Here is a 15,755-nt window from a genome sequence, read left to right on the forward strand (position 1 = left end):
TTTTTGTGTACGTGGCGTGCATGCATGAGTGTGGATGTGTGTTCTCCCCTCCTCACCCCCAGCTCAAGTTTGACAGCGATGGAGTGTGTGTGTGCTGCGAGCTGCAGCACCAGAGTACGAGCTGCAACAACCTGGGAGAGACGCTGAAACTGAATCCACTGAGGGACTGCAACACCATTCGCCTACGTCTCAAGGTGGGTGTGAGCCAGCATGTGATTTTAATGTGCTGATGGTGAGAGACAATGTTGTTTTCCCATGCAAAACTCCATCTATACGAGATAGACTGTGTTCAGATTGCAGGGAACTTAGAAGAACAGAAGGATGTAACTGTTGGCAACTGCTGGTAGCCATGATAACGACACGTTGTACCATATGTACTGTACTGACTCTCGGTGTGTTATTTACAATTCAAATAAAACAGTGGAGATGTATTCTCTTGCTTTTGACATCTTAGCAATATTTCATTGCTGTACAACATTTTCTGTTGCACTCGTCAAGAATGGTAGATGTTGATTCATGCTGCCTGGTTTTCATGCTGCCATCATGGCTGGCTTTAACCGCACTAAGTGATGTCCCCATTGCAAGTGACTGTTTGAAATCCATTTGTGTGGCCAGACTGAGAGACAACTCAAAGAAATCAGTTGTATTCAATTAGCAAACCACATTGTGTGAATCTGACTTCCAGAAAAATGAATTTCATCTATTTATTTATTTATGTACTCTTTTGTTATTTGCATTCCAGAGATGAACGTGTGTGGAAACAAATGGATTTGAGCATGAATTCAAGCCACTTTAATTTCATGTGCAGACGTTACAGTTCAAGATTTCCCTTTTCTTTTTCTTTTTTACTCGTAAGCTCGAGGGATGTCAGTGAGTCGGTCCACCACTTTGGTCCAGACTGAAATATCTGAAACAACAGTTTTTTATGTACAGACATTCATGGTCCCAAGATGCTGAAGTGTGCTGTCTTTGGTGATCCTTTGACTTTCCCTCTAGCACTACCATGACCAGATCTCAGGCTCCGTCCAACAATGCTCCATAAATATGTATAAAAAGAAAAATGAGTTAAAATATAGAGATAATCTATAACTTATGTAAAATAAATGATATATTTTGTGGTAGACAGGTGTACAGTAATTGATATGATCATCAGCATGTTAGAATAGTTGTGATGTGCACTGATATGCCTAAGTCCAGCCTCACAGAGCCACTAGCATGGCCACAGACTCTACCACTCTGGTTCCTTCTCTAATCAGCATGATACTATTAAATACAGTCTGTAGTCGTTCGAAAATAATTATCTTTCAATTGCTAGAATCATCAAGTCTAAACTGATGTCTCCAAGTTTCCTCTCTCTCTCTTTATAACGTATCCCATGTGAGAACAGCCGAATGACGTAAAATACAAAACACTGCGAGTGTTCAGTCTCAGATTAATTGGGCAGGAAATGGAGAATGGCAACAGCATTTGTCTTTCCCCGAGATGCAGACCTCTTAGTATGCAATGTGTATCCAGCCTGATCTGGCGGTAGTTTGCGAGTGCACGATCTCTGTAGATTTATCCTGACTCAGTGTCTGCAGGAATGACATACAGTATGTGTTACTGTGTCTTTATTGGATAACGACAATCATATCCATTCATTTTATTACTCTGATTGATTATAAAACATTGATAACCAAATAAAAGACTTCATAGGATGAAGCATGCTTCTGAAAAGAGGAAAGATCAAGCACATTTGTCATTTTGATCATAGCTCGTTAAAAGAGATATGGGAATCGGTGCCATTATTAAGTGCCAAAGTAGTCAGATGTGTTGAATTATGTCTAGGAGGAAGCTGTCATGCCCGAGTCCCCTGAGTCCTCGGCCATTTCAAATGGCTCGCTGATCCTAATGAACTCATGGTTCAGTTGCCATATAGTTCCTCTGTCACTAAATTACATTACGAGAGTACTGAATTATCACAGCAGGTAGACTGAGTAGCCTATTAAACCACCCTAAGTTTATTATTCAGTCATTTCTCAGCAGCATCTTTCTTTCTGTTTAAAAGTTTTGTTTCAGCAGCACTATTCATTTTGCTGAGAAAATGTGTCATTCACTCTTTGCAGACACATTTCATTTCCATTCCGTTTTTCTTTTCATTACACTGCCTGGGGCCGTAAACCGTCAGTGGGAGGGGGTATTGAGATAATTTGTGATTTCCTGTAAGGGGGCGGATGTGTAACCTTGCCGTATAACTCACTAACCTGTTTGGCTTGAGGCAAGGTATCTTCTAGAGGTTAAATATCTGTTGAGCAGGCATGTTAAACACTTTCTTAAGAGGTGTTACATTTATTTGCCTGGCAGGATTTATTATGTCATTATGTACATTGCGGTCACAAGGGAAATCACAGAAATGCACCGGCTCACATCTACACTGCAGATATATTACCAAAACAAAAATAGCTCAAATGAAGCTGTCATAAAAAACTACATTTACTGTAATAAACCATCACCCCTCCCTGCAGGGATACACACTGGACAAAAAACTCACCTAGAGCCTTGCTTTTAGACGACTGTTGCCTGTAATGTTCATTGCATTTTCTGCACCTATTTCCAATTAAGACTTCACTACGAAGTCTGTGCATTTAGTAGTTTATAAGAAGTGGCATCCAAGACCTACAACATCTGCTGCTTGCTGTCATTGGAGGTTAGAAAATATCTGAAGGCCAATGCCAACGGACTGACCTCCCTGAAAACTGCTGTATGGCTTTGTGAGGGGACTGCTGGGTTTTCTGCCAGATCCTGTAAAGTGCTGCTTGGGGATTCCAAAGACGGCGGAGGTCAGCGGAGACTGTCAACTGAAACTCCATGTTGGCTGGAGAAAAGCAGGGGGCTGCTGCACTATGCTGCTGCAAGCCTGTCCTACTTTAGAGGGAGCAGCTATAGTGGAGACGTGTGTAGTTTGTGTCTGGTCAAGACGTTCATGGTTCGTGAGACAACAGTTGAGAATCAGTGATGTGAAAACCCAATCAAGTCCCCTGTTAGACTCAGAGTGCTATACAATCTGTCACTATAAGGTTGTGGTCAGACAAGGCAGCAGGTGTCACTTCCCAGGTGCCACTCATGCGTGAGGGTAATATTAGTTGTCTTGAATACATGACCATACCAGCATACCACACCAACTGCTTTCATGATTCAGATTCAGATTCACGATTTGGGTTTGAGTTTTAAATGTGAAACAGACTTGTGCTTAGTTCTCCAGATTTCCCTCCAACGCAAAAAAGGCTCCAAAACTGTTAGCTTCCAAGGCAAACATGTATTAGTTCTATTTTATAGTTGGCACTGCACAACTTCAACGTTGCTGGTTCCAACTGGCATCATCTCCGCTTTAACTTCACACAGACTTGATATTTGGCAACTAGCTACTGGATATCAAACATGTTTAAAAAACAGTTGCAGAGCTGGCAACTGATCCATTTAATATCACAAACGTCAAAGGGAGTGGAAGCGAGTCAAGGGATCTAATTGGCAAAAAGACACCTCGCCTGAACCTCCTTTAAAAAGCCCTTTGACATTTGAATCTGCCCACTCCACCGAGTTTGAGTGGACTGGAAACAACGAGTTGACAATTCTGTCTGATATCAGCCAAGGGAGACGGCTGTCCTCTCTGCAGCTAATCAGAAGCCGAATACAAGTCAGGGTTTTGTAATGTCACTGTTAATTATGTGTTTCCTGAATCTGGTGAATAATCTGTGCGACAGGCTGGAAAACCCTTTTTGTGTGGTAACGGGAGATTCATGTGCCACAAAGAACAAGAGGGGAAGTAAAGTTTTCATTCCAGTGCTGAAAGTCCCTCCTGTCCTTGTCTTTAAGGAATTATGTTATTACATTCATATATATTCTGGGACAGCTGTGTTTGATATATATATTTGTATTTAAATATATATATACCTGTATATCATGGTGTTTTTGTTCACCTGTGTGGGTGTACTTTAAGCTTGTGGTTGCAGCCACACTGTCAGTGGTTGACAGTCTTACACAGTGAAATAATAATGACAATACCATTATAGAGAGTGTGTAAATGAGTTTATTGTGGCAGATGAATCCTGTGAACGTAATAAAGAAGCATGGAGTTACATGTGAGTGGACTGCAGATCCAGTACAAGCTGCTATCATCCTCTCTACTTTTAACATGTGCTAGGCAGTTGCTATTCCCAGAGCCAATTACCATGCAGGTGGTATTACAGTTCCTGTGCAGGAAATTAATTCATACAGTAGTTATTATAGGTTAATTTGTTAGGATGTACAAAACACATTATGGTTTAAAAATGGAGCCACTTAAAGATGATCATCTTCTACTTTTTAGAAGAATAGCCTCAGTCACAAGTCTTTTCTCTGATTCACTGTGCTGGGCTAGTATTTCACTGGCATGCACATTTATTTCTGCTGACAGATTCAATACTGTGGTTTGTCCCCTTGCTGTTCACTGCATTGCCAGAGTGTGAATGTGTCAATGTTTGTGCTTAACCTTGGACGTTAATGAGGTTGTTTTCAATGTTGTTGAATCTTTATGCTCGGCCTCCATGTAGGTTGATATCATAATGTTTTGTATCAGTCTTTAACCTTTGAAATTGTAAAATAGATCTCTTAACATTGCAGATTAGCAAACGTCTTAGTTTTGTGTGGTTGTCTTACTAAATCAGTTATTTGTAGAAGTGCTGCGCTTTTTTGAAGTTGGTTACGTCAACGCTGTTTGTGTCTTTACCTTTTGTTCTACATTCAACATATCACACATCTTTAATGTTCATATCTTTAACTGTCTTCTCTTCCTCTCCTCACCTTCTCTCTTGTACCCTTGTCCTTTCTCTTTTTTCTCACACTCTTCCTCCTTTCCTTTTGTTCCTCTAACAGTCTCCTCCTCTCCCCTCCTCTCCTGTAGGAGCTGCTGTTCAGCGTATGTGCCCTTAACGTCATCTCCACCATTGTGTGTGCTCTGGCCACTGCCATGTGCTGTATGCAGATGGTCTCGACTGATGTGCTTCAGATGGTGAGTGTGATGGAAGACGGCGTCAATAGCTGACCTTATTTTCTTTTCAGTGACCACCCTGCTGTTAAAAAAAAACATTTTTCAGTCTGGAGATCGCTATCATCAGGTTAGATAAACACAGGCAGCTCAGGAACGATTTGCCAACCTTCATCCGTTTTAAGATAGTGGATAGGAATGTTTGAGTTTTTGGTGAAATCATCCTGCTTGGAAAATACAAGCAGGAAATACACACTGTGAAGGTCAATTGCTATACAGGACCTCTCTCAGTGTCCTCCTGCATCTCAAAAATATGTTGGATTGGAAGAAAACAGCTTAACATCTCACAGGGTTTTTTTCCTCAACGGTACACCGTCCTCAGTGTGACCCTTTTTTTATCATTTTATGTGAAACAATAAAACTATTACTGCTTTCTGTCATTAAGTAAATTAGCATGGCCAAGCTCAACAGTAGTTATTTCATGCCTCTAAACACATCAGCTGGAAAGGTATAGCAACATTGCCAACTCGATACCACATATGAAATGGCTTTGCAGTCAGTGATATTTGATGCAAGAGCCGTTTACACATTTTATGAACTATGCTGTAAATTTTGTGCTTGCTGAAATGAATCTGGATATTAAAACTGGTGCTCCGGACTGGAAGTGAAGCTTGGTTTGATAACGGGGTGATGTGGCAGGAAATAAGCAGTAATCTCTATTATAGTAGCTAGTAAAATATATGAAGTTTAACTCGGAGTACAAAGTACAGACATTACATTAGTTGAATCTCCATGCAGGTCACAAGTCAACAAAGATCCATATATATAAAACAAACCTGGCCAAAGGACTAAGGATTATTTTTATATTAGGAATGTTTTCTTCTTCTTTAAAGCTGTTTTAACATTAACGATAGGTCAGCTAACGATCATGTTGATGAACCCGCAGAGAATTATCACCTCACTCCTCTGAGTTCCTCTCAGCTCTACAGATATTTGTTTGCGTCGTTCAGTTTATTGTTTTGGTTTTCGGGTTCACATTTTTGCTGTTTTGGTTCACTCTCACTGCTCTCATCAGCGTAGTCTCAGACTCGCCCATGTAGCTGCTGTTGTTGAAAAATATCCAATAAAACCTTTTGTTCGAGTTCCTGGCCATCGCCAAACAGCGGACAGACAAAGTTAGCAACCAGCTGGTAAACAAAGTGGAGCATACAGCAGCTTAAGAGTCAGATATTTCCCCGCAGGAGTAGATGGAGACCAAAGCAGAGCTCGAAGGAGAGTTAATCATTCACCAGGTTTCAGAAACACGACTCCAAATGAATAATATTGTTGCTCCACGAACTGCAGGACCTGTAAATAAACAACTGTTTGCTAGCTTATCAGCTTTACAAAGTGACTATATGTCAGTGTTTTGTTTGCATCTTGTTTCCACTGAGCCCCTTTGGTAAAACAAATCCCTTAATGCAGGTTTGAACAGTGATGACTACATAGATGAATACTTTTTAGATTCTGGGACAGAATCGTAGGGATAAGGCTGCTACTCTTTTATATCAATGACTATTTAGGAAGAGACAGACAGTTGATAAAAATAAATTCATCCAAATTTCTTTGAATCAAACAGCAGTTAAAAATGGAATGAAACGTCATTCTCATGTTGACATAAGTACTTAATTCCCAGTGGTCCCTGCTTGAGTGGCCCAATTTCAATGTAATCAAAGCTGTGGACAATTCATTCTCAGACCTTCTTACTGTAAGAAGACCTGTGGAGACCTGTAGATATAAATGTGGGGTGAATTTATAAATGGTAATGATCGTTCTTTTTTGTTTGTTTTATTTTATACTAATAATAAACTTTAATTTCAAAACGGTATTAGTACCTTTCATACAGTGGGTGTAGTAGTTCAAAGTTGTTTACAACAAAGTGAAGAAACAAGAAAAAAAAAAGACTGCACGATTGAACCAAGATATCAAATGAAAAACACAAAAGAGGCATCAAATAGTAAGGACAGGTATGCTAAGAACAATCGAAGATGTAAATGAAATGAAAACAAATGAAAGCTTAAGATCAATAAAACATGTAAAAGAAAAGATTGAAACATAGGAAGAGAAACAGTTGGTCAAAGGCAATGCTAAATAAATAAGAGTTCATGCTCATCTGTAATGTATCTTGCAGACATTACATTAATATATGAAAGTAAAAAATGACAGTACACCAAAGCAGACATGCACGCCAGCAGGAAAGCTATACATTGAAGGGGCTGAACACAAAAGTTTATTTGTGTAGCACCTTTCAACATCAAGGCAATTACAAATGCTTTAAGACAAAGAGACACGAGGCGATATAAAAAGACAATGAAAAAAAGAAACTTAGGATTTTAAAAAGAGTAAAAAAAGATAGAATAGTAGAAGAAAATTAGCTCAAACTACACAAATCAAACTGTAGAATAAGTCAAAGATACAGGGTTGTGTCTTATCTCTAGCTGTCCCCTAGAGTGGCCTCGCTTTTCCATTTACAACAAGAGCTGTTAACCTTTTATTTAGCTCAGTAAATTTAGCCAACTCAATAGCAGCAATGGCAGCTTGGAGATTAGAGAAGCCGACTGTCTCTGACTGGAAAGTTGTCCCACTTAAAAACGTCTGAGTGTGGAATGTACATGAGCAGCGCTTTCAGAGCTGCTGTTGAGGTGTCCCTGAGCAAGGCACTTGACTCGCATTTGCTGCAGTGAAGCTTGTTCAGTGACCAACAAGCACATATGTGAATAGCTGCTTGAATTAACAGCTGAGAAGTGCTGTGTAAAGAGACGTTAGCTCAGCCATGTCTCCCTGGATGAATTATGATCTAAGATAATGAATGAACAACAAAGAGTTCAGTATCCTGTGTGATAAAAGCTTGATAATGGTTGTTTTTATGCTGTGTTTCAGTTTATGCCGCACAGAGCGCGAGCTCTAAATGCTGACTGTATGACCCCCCATGGAACAATCCTCCACCAAACACTGGACTTTGATGAGTTTATTCCTCCCATTCCCCCACCACCATACTACCCCCCAGAGTACACCTGCACCCCCTCAATGGATGGACAGAGGTGAGAGGCAAAATACTACTCATCAACATCACATCTTCTCTCAGTGCTAACACAAAGTGCTCAGTGCTCCCCAAACTCATGGTGCCAATGTATCTTCTGGGATATGGGGATTATTTCAGGGAATACACAATACAAATTGTAATTTGCTAACAGATATCGTTTAAAGTTTACAAGACACTAATTAAACACAAAAGTCTACTTGGAAATCAGAACCCCCTTTCCAAATGTCTAAATGCCTTGTTGCCCAAAATACGTTTACTAATCATTTAACTCTTTGTTAAATGTTCAGTGACACTTGATACTGTATCATTTCCCTTACTTAGTGGAAAACTTTGATTGCTGCTGCTTATTACAGTATAGTATAAAACAATACAATGCAGCTGTATTGTCCCCCGTGGTGGAAATGAACACATTAATGACATCCGATAAAACATTCCTAATCCGTGTGCACAGCCAAACTACTATCAATGATCAAGTATATGCAAAGTGCAGGGGAAACCAGAAAATCATAGTATTTGTTATATAAATTAAGTGAAACAAAAACAACAGGTTAATTACAGTGAGCATTAGCTACTGATTGCAGTGGGAATAAATGTGTAAATACATATTGTTTTTGCCAAAGGCAACATGAAGCACTTCCCAGAGGGCAGCCATTCAAGATGGGTATCAAGGTGCTGCTTGATCTTCTTAAAAACACATTGGGCATTTTTTTCTGGGATATAGGTTTTGTTAAGTATATTTTGAGAACTTCAAAATCTAATGTTGCATTGCTTTAGAAACCCTTCTCAAAATGTTCTGCAATATGTAGCAGTAGCTCAGGATTCTACACATCCTTGAGTTGCATTCATATCTGCAAGAGGAATGAGTGGGAACTTATAGTCAGACTTCAGCACTGGCATTTCTTTAAGTTGCCAGTTGGAACATTCTCATACAACACAGTTAGTTATCTTTGTGAACAGGCAAGGGAGAATTCTTCTTTTGCACAATAGAGACACTGTGAAGTTCAACAAAGTTCAGAGCAAAATTACTGATGCATGAATACAATATACTGAATAGAAATATATACTAACTAAAAAATACCATTACAGTTATTAGAAAGTGAAGGATGACGTCTATTATATCTTCTTGCTGCTTTGGTACAGCATCTGTCAGTTAAGCAATTTTGTCAGGTTAAAAACTGCTTAGTGTAGAGACCACCCTAAAATCTCCCATGGTGAATATACAGATGAAAAAAGCAACATTTGCATTCAAATCCAGATCCATCATATTAAGCAGCAGTGGCATGTGTCTGTCTGCTATCAGGCTGTGACCATCACGTGTGGTGTATTATCATCCATGGTCAGCTCAGAGCATATCCCTCTACTGAGCAGCTGCGACATCCGTGATTCTCAGCTGTTGTGAAAGATCAGTCCAGCCCTCCGTCATCACTACCTTCATTTTCTCAGTCTTGCCAGATATAATGTGCTGCTGCTGAAGCCCTTTGGAAAGAAGCCGCATCTGTTTGTCAATTATGCCATCAATATAAACAAGGCAGAGGAACCATTTATGGTGTCCGTGCCCAGGGCCAGGGATGTGTCATGACATCATCATGCCTCAGATGATTGGTGGGAACTATCAGGTTGTATTTCATGCTCCGTCCCTTTAGAGGAGAACGAGGTTGTAATTAAAAGATATGACTGCACACATGGCTGCTTATTCTTAATTGGCACCTCATGAAACAGTGGTGGTGCACATACAAAATACCATATACCCATATATATCTTCTGTACTAGTGTGTAGGGGACAAGAGGATATTTTTCATCCTTTCTTTCTTAATGTTTTTATTCGGCAATATTCTGTATTTTTTACTCGGATAGGATGGATTCAGACTTGCTGTTCCAGTTTCTTAAACACTCTGGACTGTGCGACTGGCTCAGTGTACATGCCAGTCTTTGTATTTCAGTTATTTGAGATATGATTTAATTAAATAAATTATCAAAAATTATTTTTATTTTTTTTTGATTGAAACTCTGCTGTTATGCCCCTGACAGAGCCCTGCACCTGGACTTCCCCCATTCTCCCTTCAGTGCCATCTACGGGGTTCCCATCAACAGTCCAGGGACACTGTACCCAACTGACCTGCCTCCTCCATATGAGTCTGTGGTGGGACAGACCCCGGCCAGCCAGGTGAGAGCAATCAACAGGCTCTGCCATTAAAACAACGCTGTCTATAGAGGCCTTCGTGGACATCCTGGCCTGAGGACATTACATTATTTCTTTGTTTGCAAAGACAGCAGGCCAATCCATAAGTCAGTCACCATGCATTTTACACTTGTGCAGTAGCAGTAACAATGCTGTCATGCTCCATGATACTGTACTTGGGCACATCAATGCTTAGAGCTAAATGCTAACATCAGCATGCTAATACTCACAATGACAATGCTAACATACTGATGTTTAGCAGGTATAATGTTGATTATGTTCAACTTAGTTTACAACGTTAGCAGGCTCACATTTGCTAATTAGCAGTAAACACAGTACAGCTGTTTTGCAGACGTTTGGTCATTAACAAAAGTATTGGAGAACTTTCAATTTGACCAGCTGGTTCTTGCATTTCCTCCCCTGGGGTAACATACATGTCTGCACCAAATTTCATGACAATGTATCCAATAGTTGTTAAGGCATTTTACTCCAAACCTTAAATGTCAACTTTATGGTGGTGCTAGAAGAAAAGTCAGGAGATCAAAGCCATTAGGATTCATCGTAATCATTTATGCCAATCCATCTACTAGATATCGAGATACTGAAATCTTTGACCTGCTGGTGGTGCAACACATAAAGTCAAGGGATTATCAAAGTCATTAGGATTCATCCTCTGGGGACCATGCATGTCTGTAGAAAATGTCATGGCAATCTATCTAGTATAGGTAGAGATATTTCCGTCTGGATCAAAGTGATGGACCAACTGACAGGCCGATTGCCATCCAGAGCCAGCAATAAGCCTACAATTATTTACAGTTTTTATAAGTGTAGGTTTATGAAGAGATAGTCATAAATGAATTGCATAAAAATTAAGTCATTAAGGTTAAAGATTTACATATTTCAAATTGTGATGAGATAGCCTTCAAAGCAAGGGGATTTCAAGGTTAAGCCCAAGTTAGTTTAAATTCTGAAATGTGCATAATGTGATATTATAGACCAGAGGTCTTAGTATACAAGTTAATTTGACAAACCCAGCCAACTTAACGACTGTTCTTCTCTAAATTGTTGGCATTGACTAATGGTGTCTGCATGTTGAGATGATGGCTTTCAACTTCATCTGAGTATTTATCTGCTGTTGCTTGACAGTCATGTTGAACTGCAGGCTGAGGCTTCGCTGCATCTCATTGTTCACAGCTAAAAATAACAATCTAATGTGCAAGCAAATCCTTTTATCTTCTATTATATTCTCAGCATCATTTAACACCTTAGGCGTTCAGTCCCTTATTTCTATTATACATGTTAAATCCATGTTCTCTTCACAGTGTCCTTCAAACAGGAATCAGCAGAAGGTTTTCTCACCTGCAATAGATTAGCAGCAGTTGCTTTCAATAACTAATTGAAGCGGGCAGTGATCGATTGATTGTGTGCGAGAACAGTCAGTGGGCAGAAGAATCTCAGCTGATGATTTCAGGCTAAAGAGCCTGCATGATGTGAAGTTATATGAACGTATATGTATGTTGTACACTTGCATGTAAAAACACATCTAATTATTCCACTCTACGTGATACAGTAGTTGCCTTTAAAGAGATAATTTTCTGTTAGTGTGTTGTGGTCTTATAGAGCCCTCTACAGACCAAACGTATGTGTTGATGGTTAGATGCCACGCAGCTGCTTTTGTGCACTACAACCTTTTCCTTTATCCGCTTTATACATTTTATGCAAAAAGTGCTGTTATGTTGTTTGTCTTCACTAATAATGTCGACTTCACAGGTCACCACCAGCATGGAGCAGCAGGCCACCGAATCAAGTCAGTGTGAGAGAAACATAACTGCAGGATTCAGCACTCAGGGTAAAGACAATTAAGACTGCAGCGAACATTGCAGAGGATTGTCAAATGTCTACTAGAAGTCATGCTGATGATGCTTTTCCCCCTATTCTCAGCCTCGGTGGACAGTGCGTCCCTGTTGGTGTCAGAGGTGGCTGATCAGGACCAGACTTGCTCCTCAGAGGACTTGTGCTCCCTGGAGGTCCAGGGCTCTGACTCCTCTCCCTATGGCATGCGCCACACTGCTCCCATCGAAGGAAGCTGCAACAGCCTGGAACTTTGTACACGTGACCATCGTGGCCGGCCTAACACTGACGCTCGCCCAAGTGATACAGGTTACAGTGAGTCCTCACACACACAGGATTCTCTGGAGCGCTCTCCGGACTGGTCCTCAGAAAACTTCAGCACCATGGAGCAGGAGGATTCCACAGACAACACACATCCATGTGGGGAACTCAGGCCTGCGATGCACATATGTGACGAGCTTGCATCAGCCAAACATTTACCAGAGGAGCCACCTAAAGCGTCAACACACTCCCTCATTAAAGCACGGATGATGAGCCGGAAGCTCACGCTCCCTGTTACTATCCCCCCTCCACCTCAGCCGTGCTCCCCCACCTCCGTGGCCTCCTCTGGTGGAACTTCCGGCATCAGTCCTATGGCTCCTTCTCCTTCCCCTTCCCCTCCTAGCAGGCCACGCGGCCCCAGGCTGTGTTTCAGTGTTTGGTCACCTTCCTCCGCATCGCAGCAACCCCCCTCTACCTCAACCCAAAGTGGCTACTCGCCGTCAGAGAGGCCTCGAGTGCTCCGAGCAGCCAGGAGATACCGCAAACTGGCCCGCATAGTCCGTTCTACCAGTGACCCTATCTCCTGCACCTCTACGACAGGAAGTGAGTGCAACATTGTTCCACAAGACAACAGCTTAAATACTCCATCTATATATTACAAGAGCGATCAGCCTTTTAGAGCTTAAATGATTAGTCAACTATGCCATCATTTCTAATTCATTTTTTCATGTTTCAAAGTCCAAACAGTCTCTAGTTATAGATTCTCCAATGTGAGCATTTGCTACTTTTTCTGTTTAATGTAATTGTAAGCTGATCATCGCTGGGTTTTTGGCTGTTGAGCGGACAAAAGAAGACATTTAAAGAAATCACCTTGGACTCTGAGAGAGATACATTTTATATGCTAAACAACAAATTGATTAAACAAGAAAATAATCAGCAGATTCATTGATATTTAATCTAACCGTTAGAGCCAGCCCTGCAGCCTTTCATGGTCAATAAGCAATGATCAGCTCGTGCCTGCTTTGTTGTCCCCAAACTAAGTTTCTTGTCTCCCTCTACAGGAGAAAATTGTGGCTGCGCCTCTGCAAATACCCCCGCTGCTGAAGATTCACATCATACATCACCAGAGCAAGGTACCATTATATAAACTATTTTTTTAATACTTTATTTTCTAAAGAAGCACTGAAATACAACAAATTATACTAGCAAACAGTTGGTCATCTATGCACACATACAAGCATTATACTGATGGAAATACGTGCCAGTTCATAATGGATCGGTAATCATCTCTTGAGGTCACAAACAATCCATTTTCCCAGCATTGCAGGAATTTATCAACCCAAAGATTTAGCGCATTCACATCCATCCCTACAATTAGACCTGTCGGACAAACTGGCAGCGTGGAGAACTACTTTAACAAACATTATTGAAACAAATGTTAGTTTTCGTCTCTGTCCGGGGAAAACCGCCAGATAATTGGTTATGTTTCATTTTTAGATAAACTGAAGGATTAAATATTCCTTGAATAAAACATTTTAAACCCCATTGGTCCCATTGGATTATCTAAAAAATGCATTATCACAATTAAGTTGGAAACAAAACAAATCCTAAATGAATTATAACTGAGCTGATAATGAAAATGTGTTACATGAGTGACTTAGGAAACTGATTTCACTTTAACCAAAGCCTTAAATCCACAGGTATTAGCCTTGATTTTTCTATGTCACGTGTTTTTCTTCTCTGTTCAGAGCCAACAGACGTTACGTCGGGAGTAGTTGGATCCAAACCCAGTCACATAAGTGTCAGGAAGCAGCAAAAGGAGGGCAGGAAAGTTGACATCCACCTTAAATCCCGGGCCCTGCACACACACTCCTCCCACGAACGCCCACACTCCCTGGCTGACTTTAAGATGTACAAAGACACCAAAGTACTGGTGGCCAAGTTCCTGGAGCATTCAAGCTGCAGTCTACCTCCTGAAGTCCAGCAGGTTGTCAACAACATCAAGTGTGTCATCAAGTCGGATGAGAAACACATGGAGGAGGCCATTTTTAGTGCCAATGTCATAGATCAGGTAACTGAATTAGACTAAAAGTATAATGTCCAATGCAAAACCAGCAGTTTGTAGGCCTGTTTCTGAAGATGATAAGTAGATATCTGGCTAGCAGCCCTGTGACGCAGTAATGCTCACTACACACCAGAAAACAGAAAAATGTGAGATGGATGAAAATGGATGGTTCCTTTTTATGTAAAAACAAACAAAACAATAAGATAACAAATAGCAACTTGTGTCTCTCATTTATGTTTTGTTGCACAGGTGATGACCCAGCGCATCATTGGCAGTCCCAGGAAGCGTGGTCATGAGGACCTTCACCTTCAGAGCTGCGGTGCTTTGAGTTCCCCTTCCATGCGCCGTCCAAAACACCTCCCACAAACAACCAGCACCTCCACCAACCCACTGGACTCCCCCTCCTCTGAACAAAGCCTTGAGTGCAAAGAAACAATTCTCTGACCACTCTCCCAACAAGGACCCGAGTCAAAACTCTGAGGGCATTTCAGGATGCTGGTGTTGCAGCCCCCCATGTGCTGTGCAGCAGATGTCTGTAGAGTAATGAATAACTCCTCCAGCATTAAAGGATCATTTATTCTCAAAGTGTGACTGCAGCACAGGCAAACTGAAATGGTCTCTTACTGTATCTCCTAGTGCCCTGTGAGACCGTGCCAACTCATCAGCAGAAATGGTAGCAAACTCAGACTGAGCCTGCCGGTGTCTGTAGTGGCTTGTTTCTCATCAGAAAAACAAAAGAATGTTTCTCCCTCAGGGGATCTTTTCTACTGAGTATCATCTCTTAAAAAAAGAAACACACAGCTGGTAAGTTTGGATTTGTGACTCAAAGACAAAGGAGATTGTGTGATCAGTATTCCTAAGAAATATGTTTGTATTAAACTGTGAACTGAACGGACTGGGCGTTACGAACCATTGTCTGCAGACTTTGTGGAATTGTTACTGCTAGGGTGGTGAATATTTTGTGGTGTCGCTGGTTCAAGAACATCACAGATGTGGATTATTTAACTTACCTCATTGTGTTACAATTCTTATCAGTGTTACAATAAAACATGAGTTTGTATTTTGTGGTTTGTGTTCTTACTTCAGTGAATGTTTTTGGATCATGTATGTGTTAGCATTTTGAACATCTAGTCACATTGAACAGGACTGGCAAAAGTAATAGAAACATAGGAAAATACAATAGCCTTTCCATAAAGTTGGTGAAACTGAAATGTGTTTTTTAAGAGAGCGGTGTTATTATTAAATGGAAGCTGTGACAGCGTGTGGCTGATATTGTTTCCCCCCAGTGAGTCTGTGTGTGTGTCTGTTTATATGT

General features: G+C 40.8%; 1 protein-coding gene across 1 annotated transcript in view; it reads left to right on the top strand.

Annotated features, from left to right (window-relative positions):
- The window catches only part of fam189a1 (family with sequence similarity 189 member A1), a gene marked incomplete at both ends in the record, with an annotated part of 77,017 nt that extends 62,133 nt beyond the window's left edge, over positions 1–14,884 (top strand). Inside the window, 9 exons of the mRNA XM_079184532.1 lie at positions 63–194; positions 4,919–5,026; positions 7,922–8,082; positions 10,113–10,248; positions 12,034–12,112; positions 12,205–12,978; positions 13,437–13,508; positions 14,124–14,446; positions 14,690–14,884. Coding sequence (XP_079040658.1) covers positions 63–194; positions 4,919–5,026; positions 7,922–8,082; positions 10,113–10,248; positions 12,034–12,112; positions 12,205–12,978; positions 13,437–13,508; positions 14,124–14,446; positions 14,690–14,884 — 1,980 coding nt within the window. The remainder of the gene's footprint in view (positions 1–62; positions 195–4,918; positions 5,027–7,921; positions 8,083–10,112; positions 10,249–12,033; positions 12,113–12,204; positions 12,979–13,436; positions 13,509–14,123; positions 14,447–14,689) is intronic.
- Between the last annotated feature and the right edge of the window lie 871 nt (positions 14,885–15,755).

Source organism: Pholis gunnellus (genome assembly GCF_910591455.1).
Source record: "Pholis gunnellus genome assembly, chromosome: 1".
Taxonomy (NCBI): domain Eukaryota; kingdom Metazoa; phylum Chordata; class Actinopteri; order Perciformes; family Pholidae; genus Pholis; species Pholis gunnellus.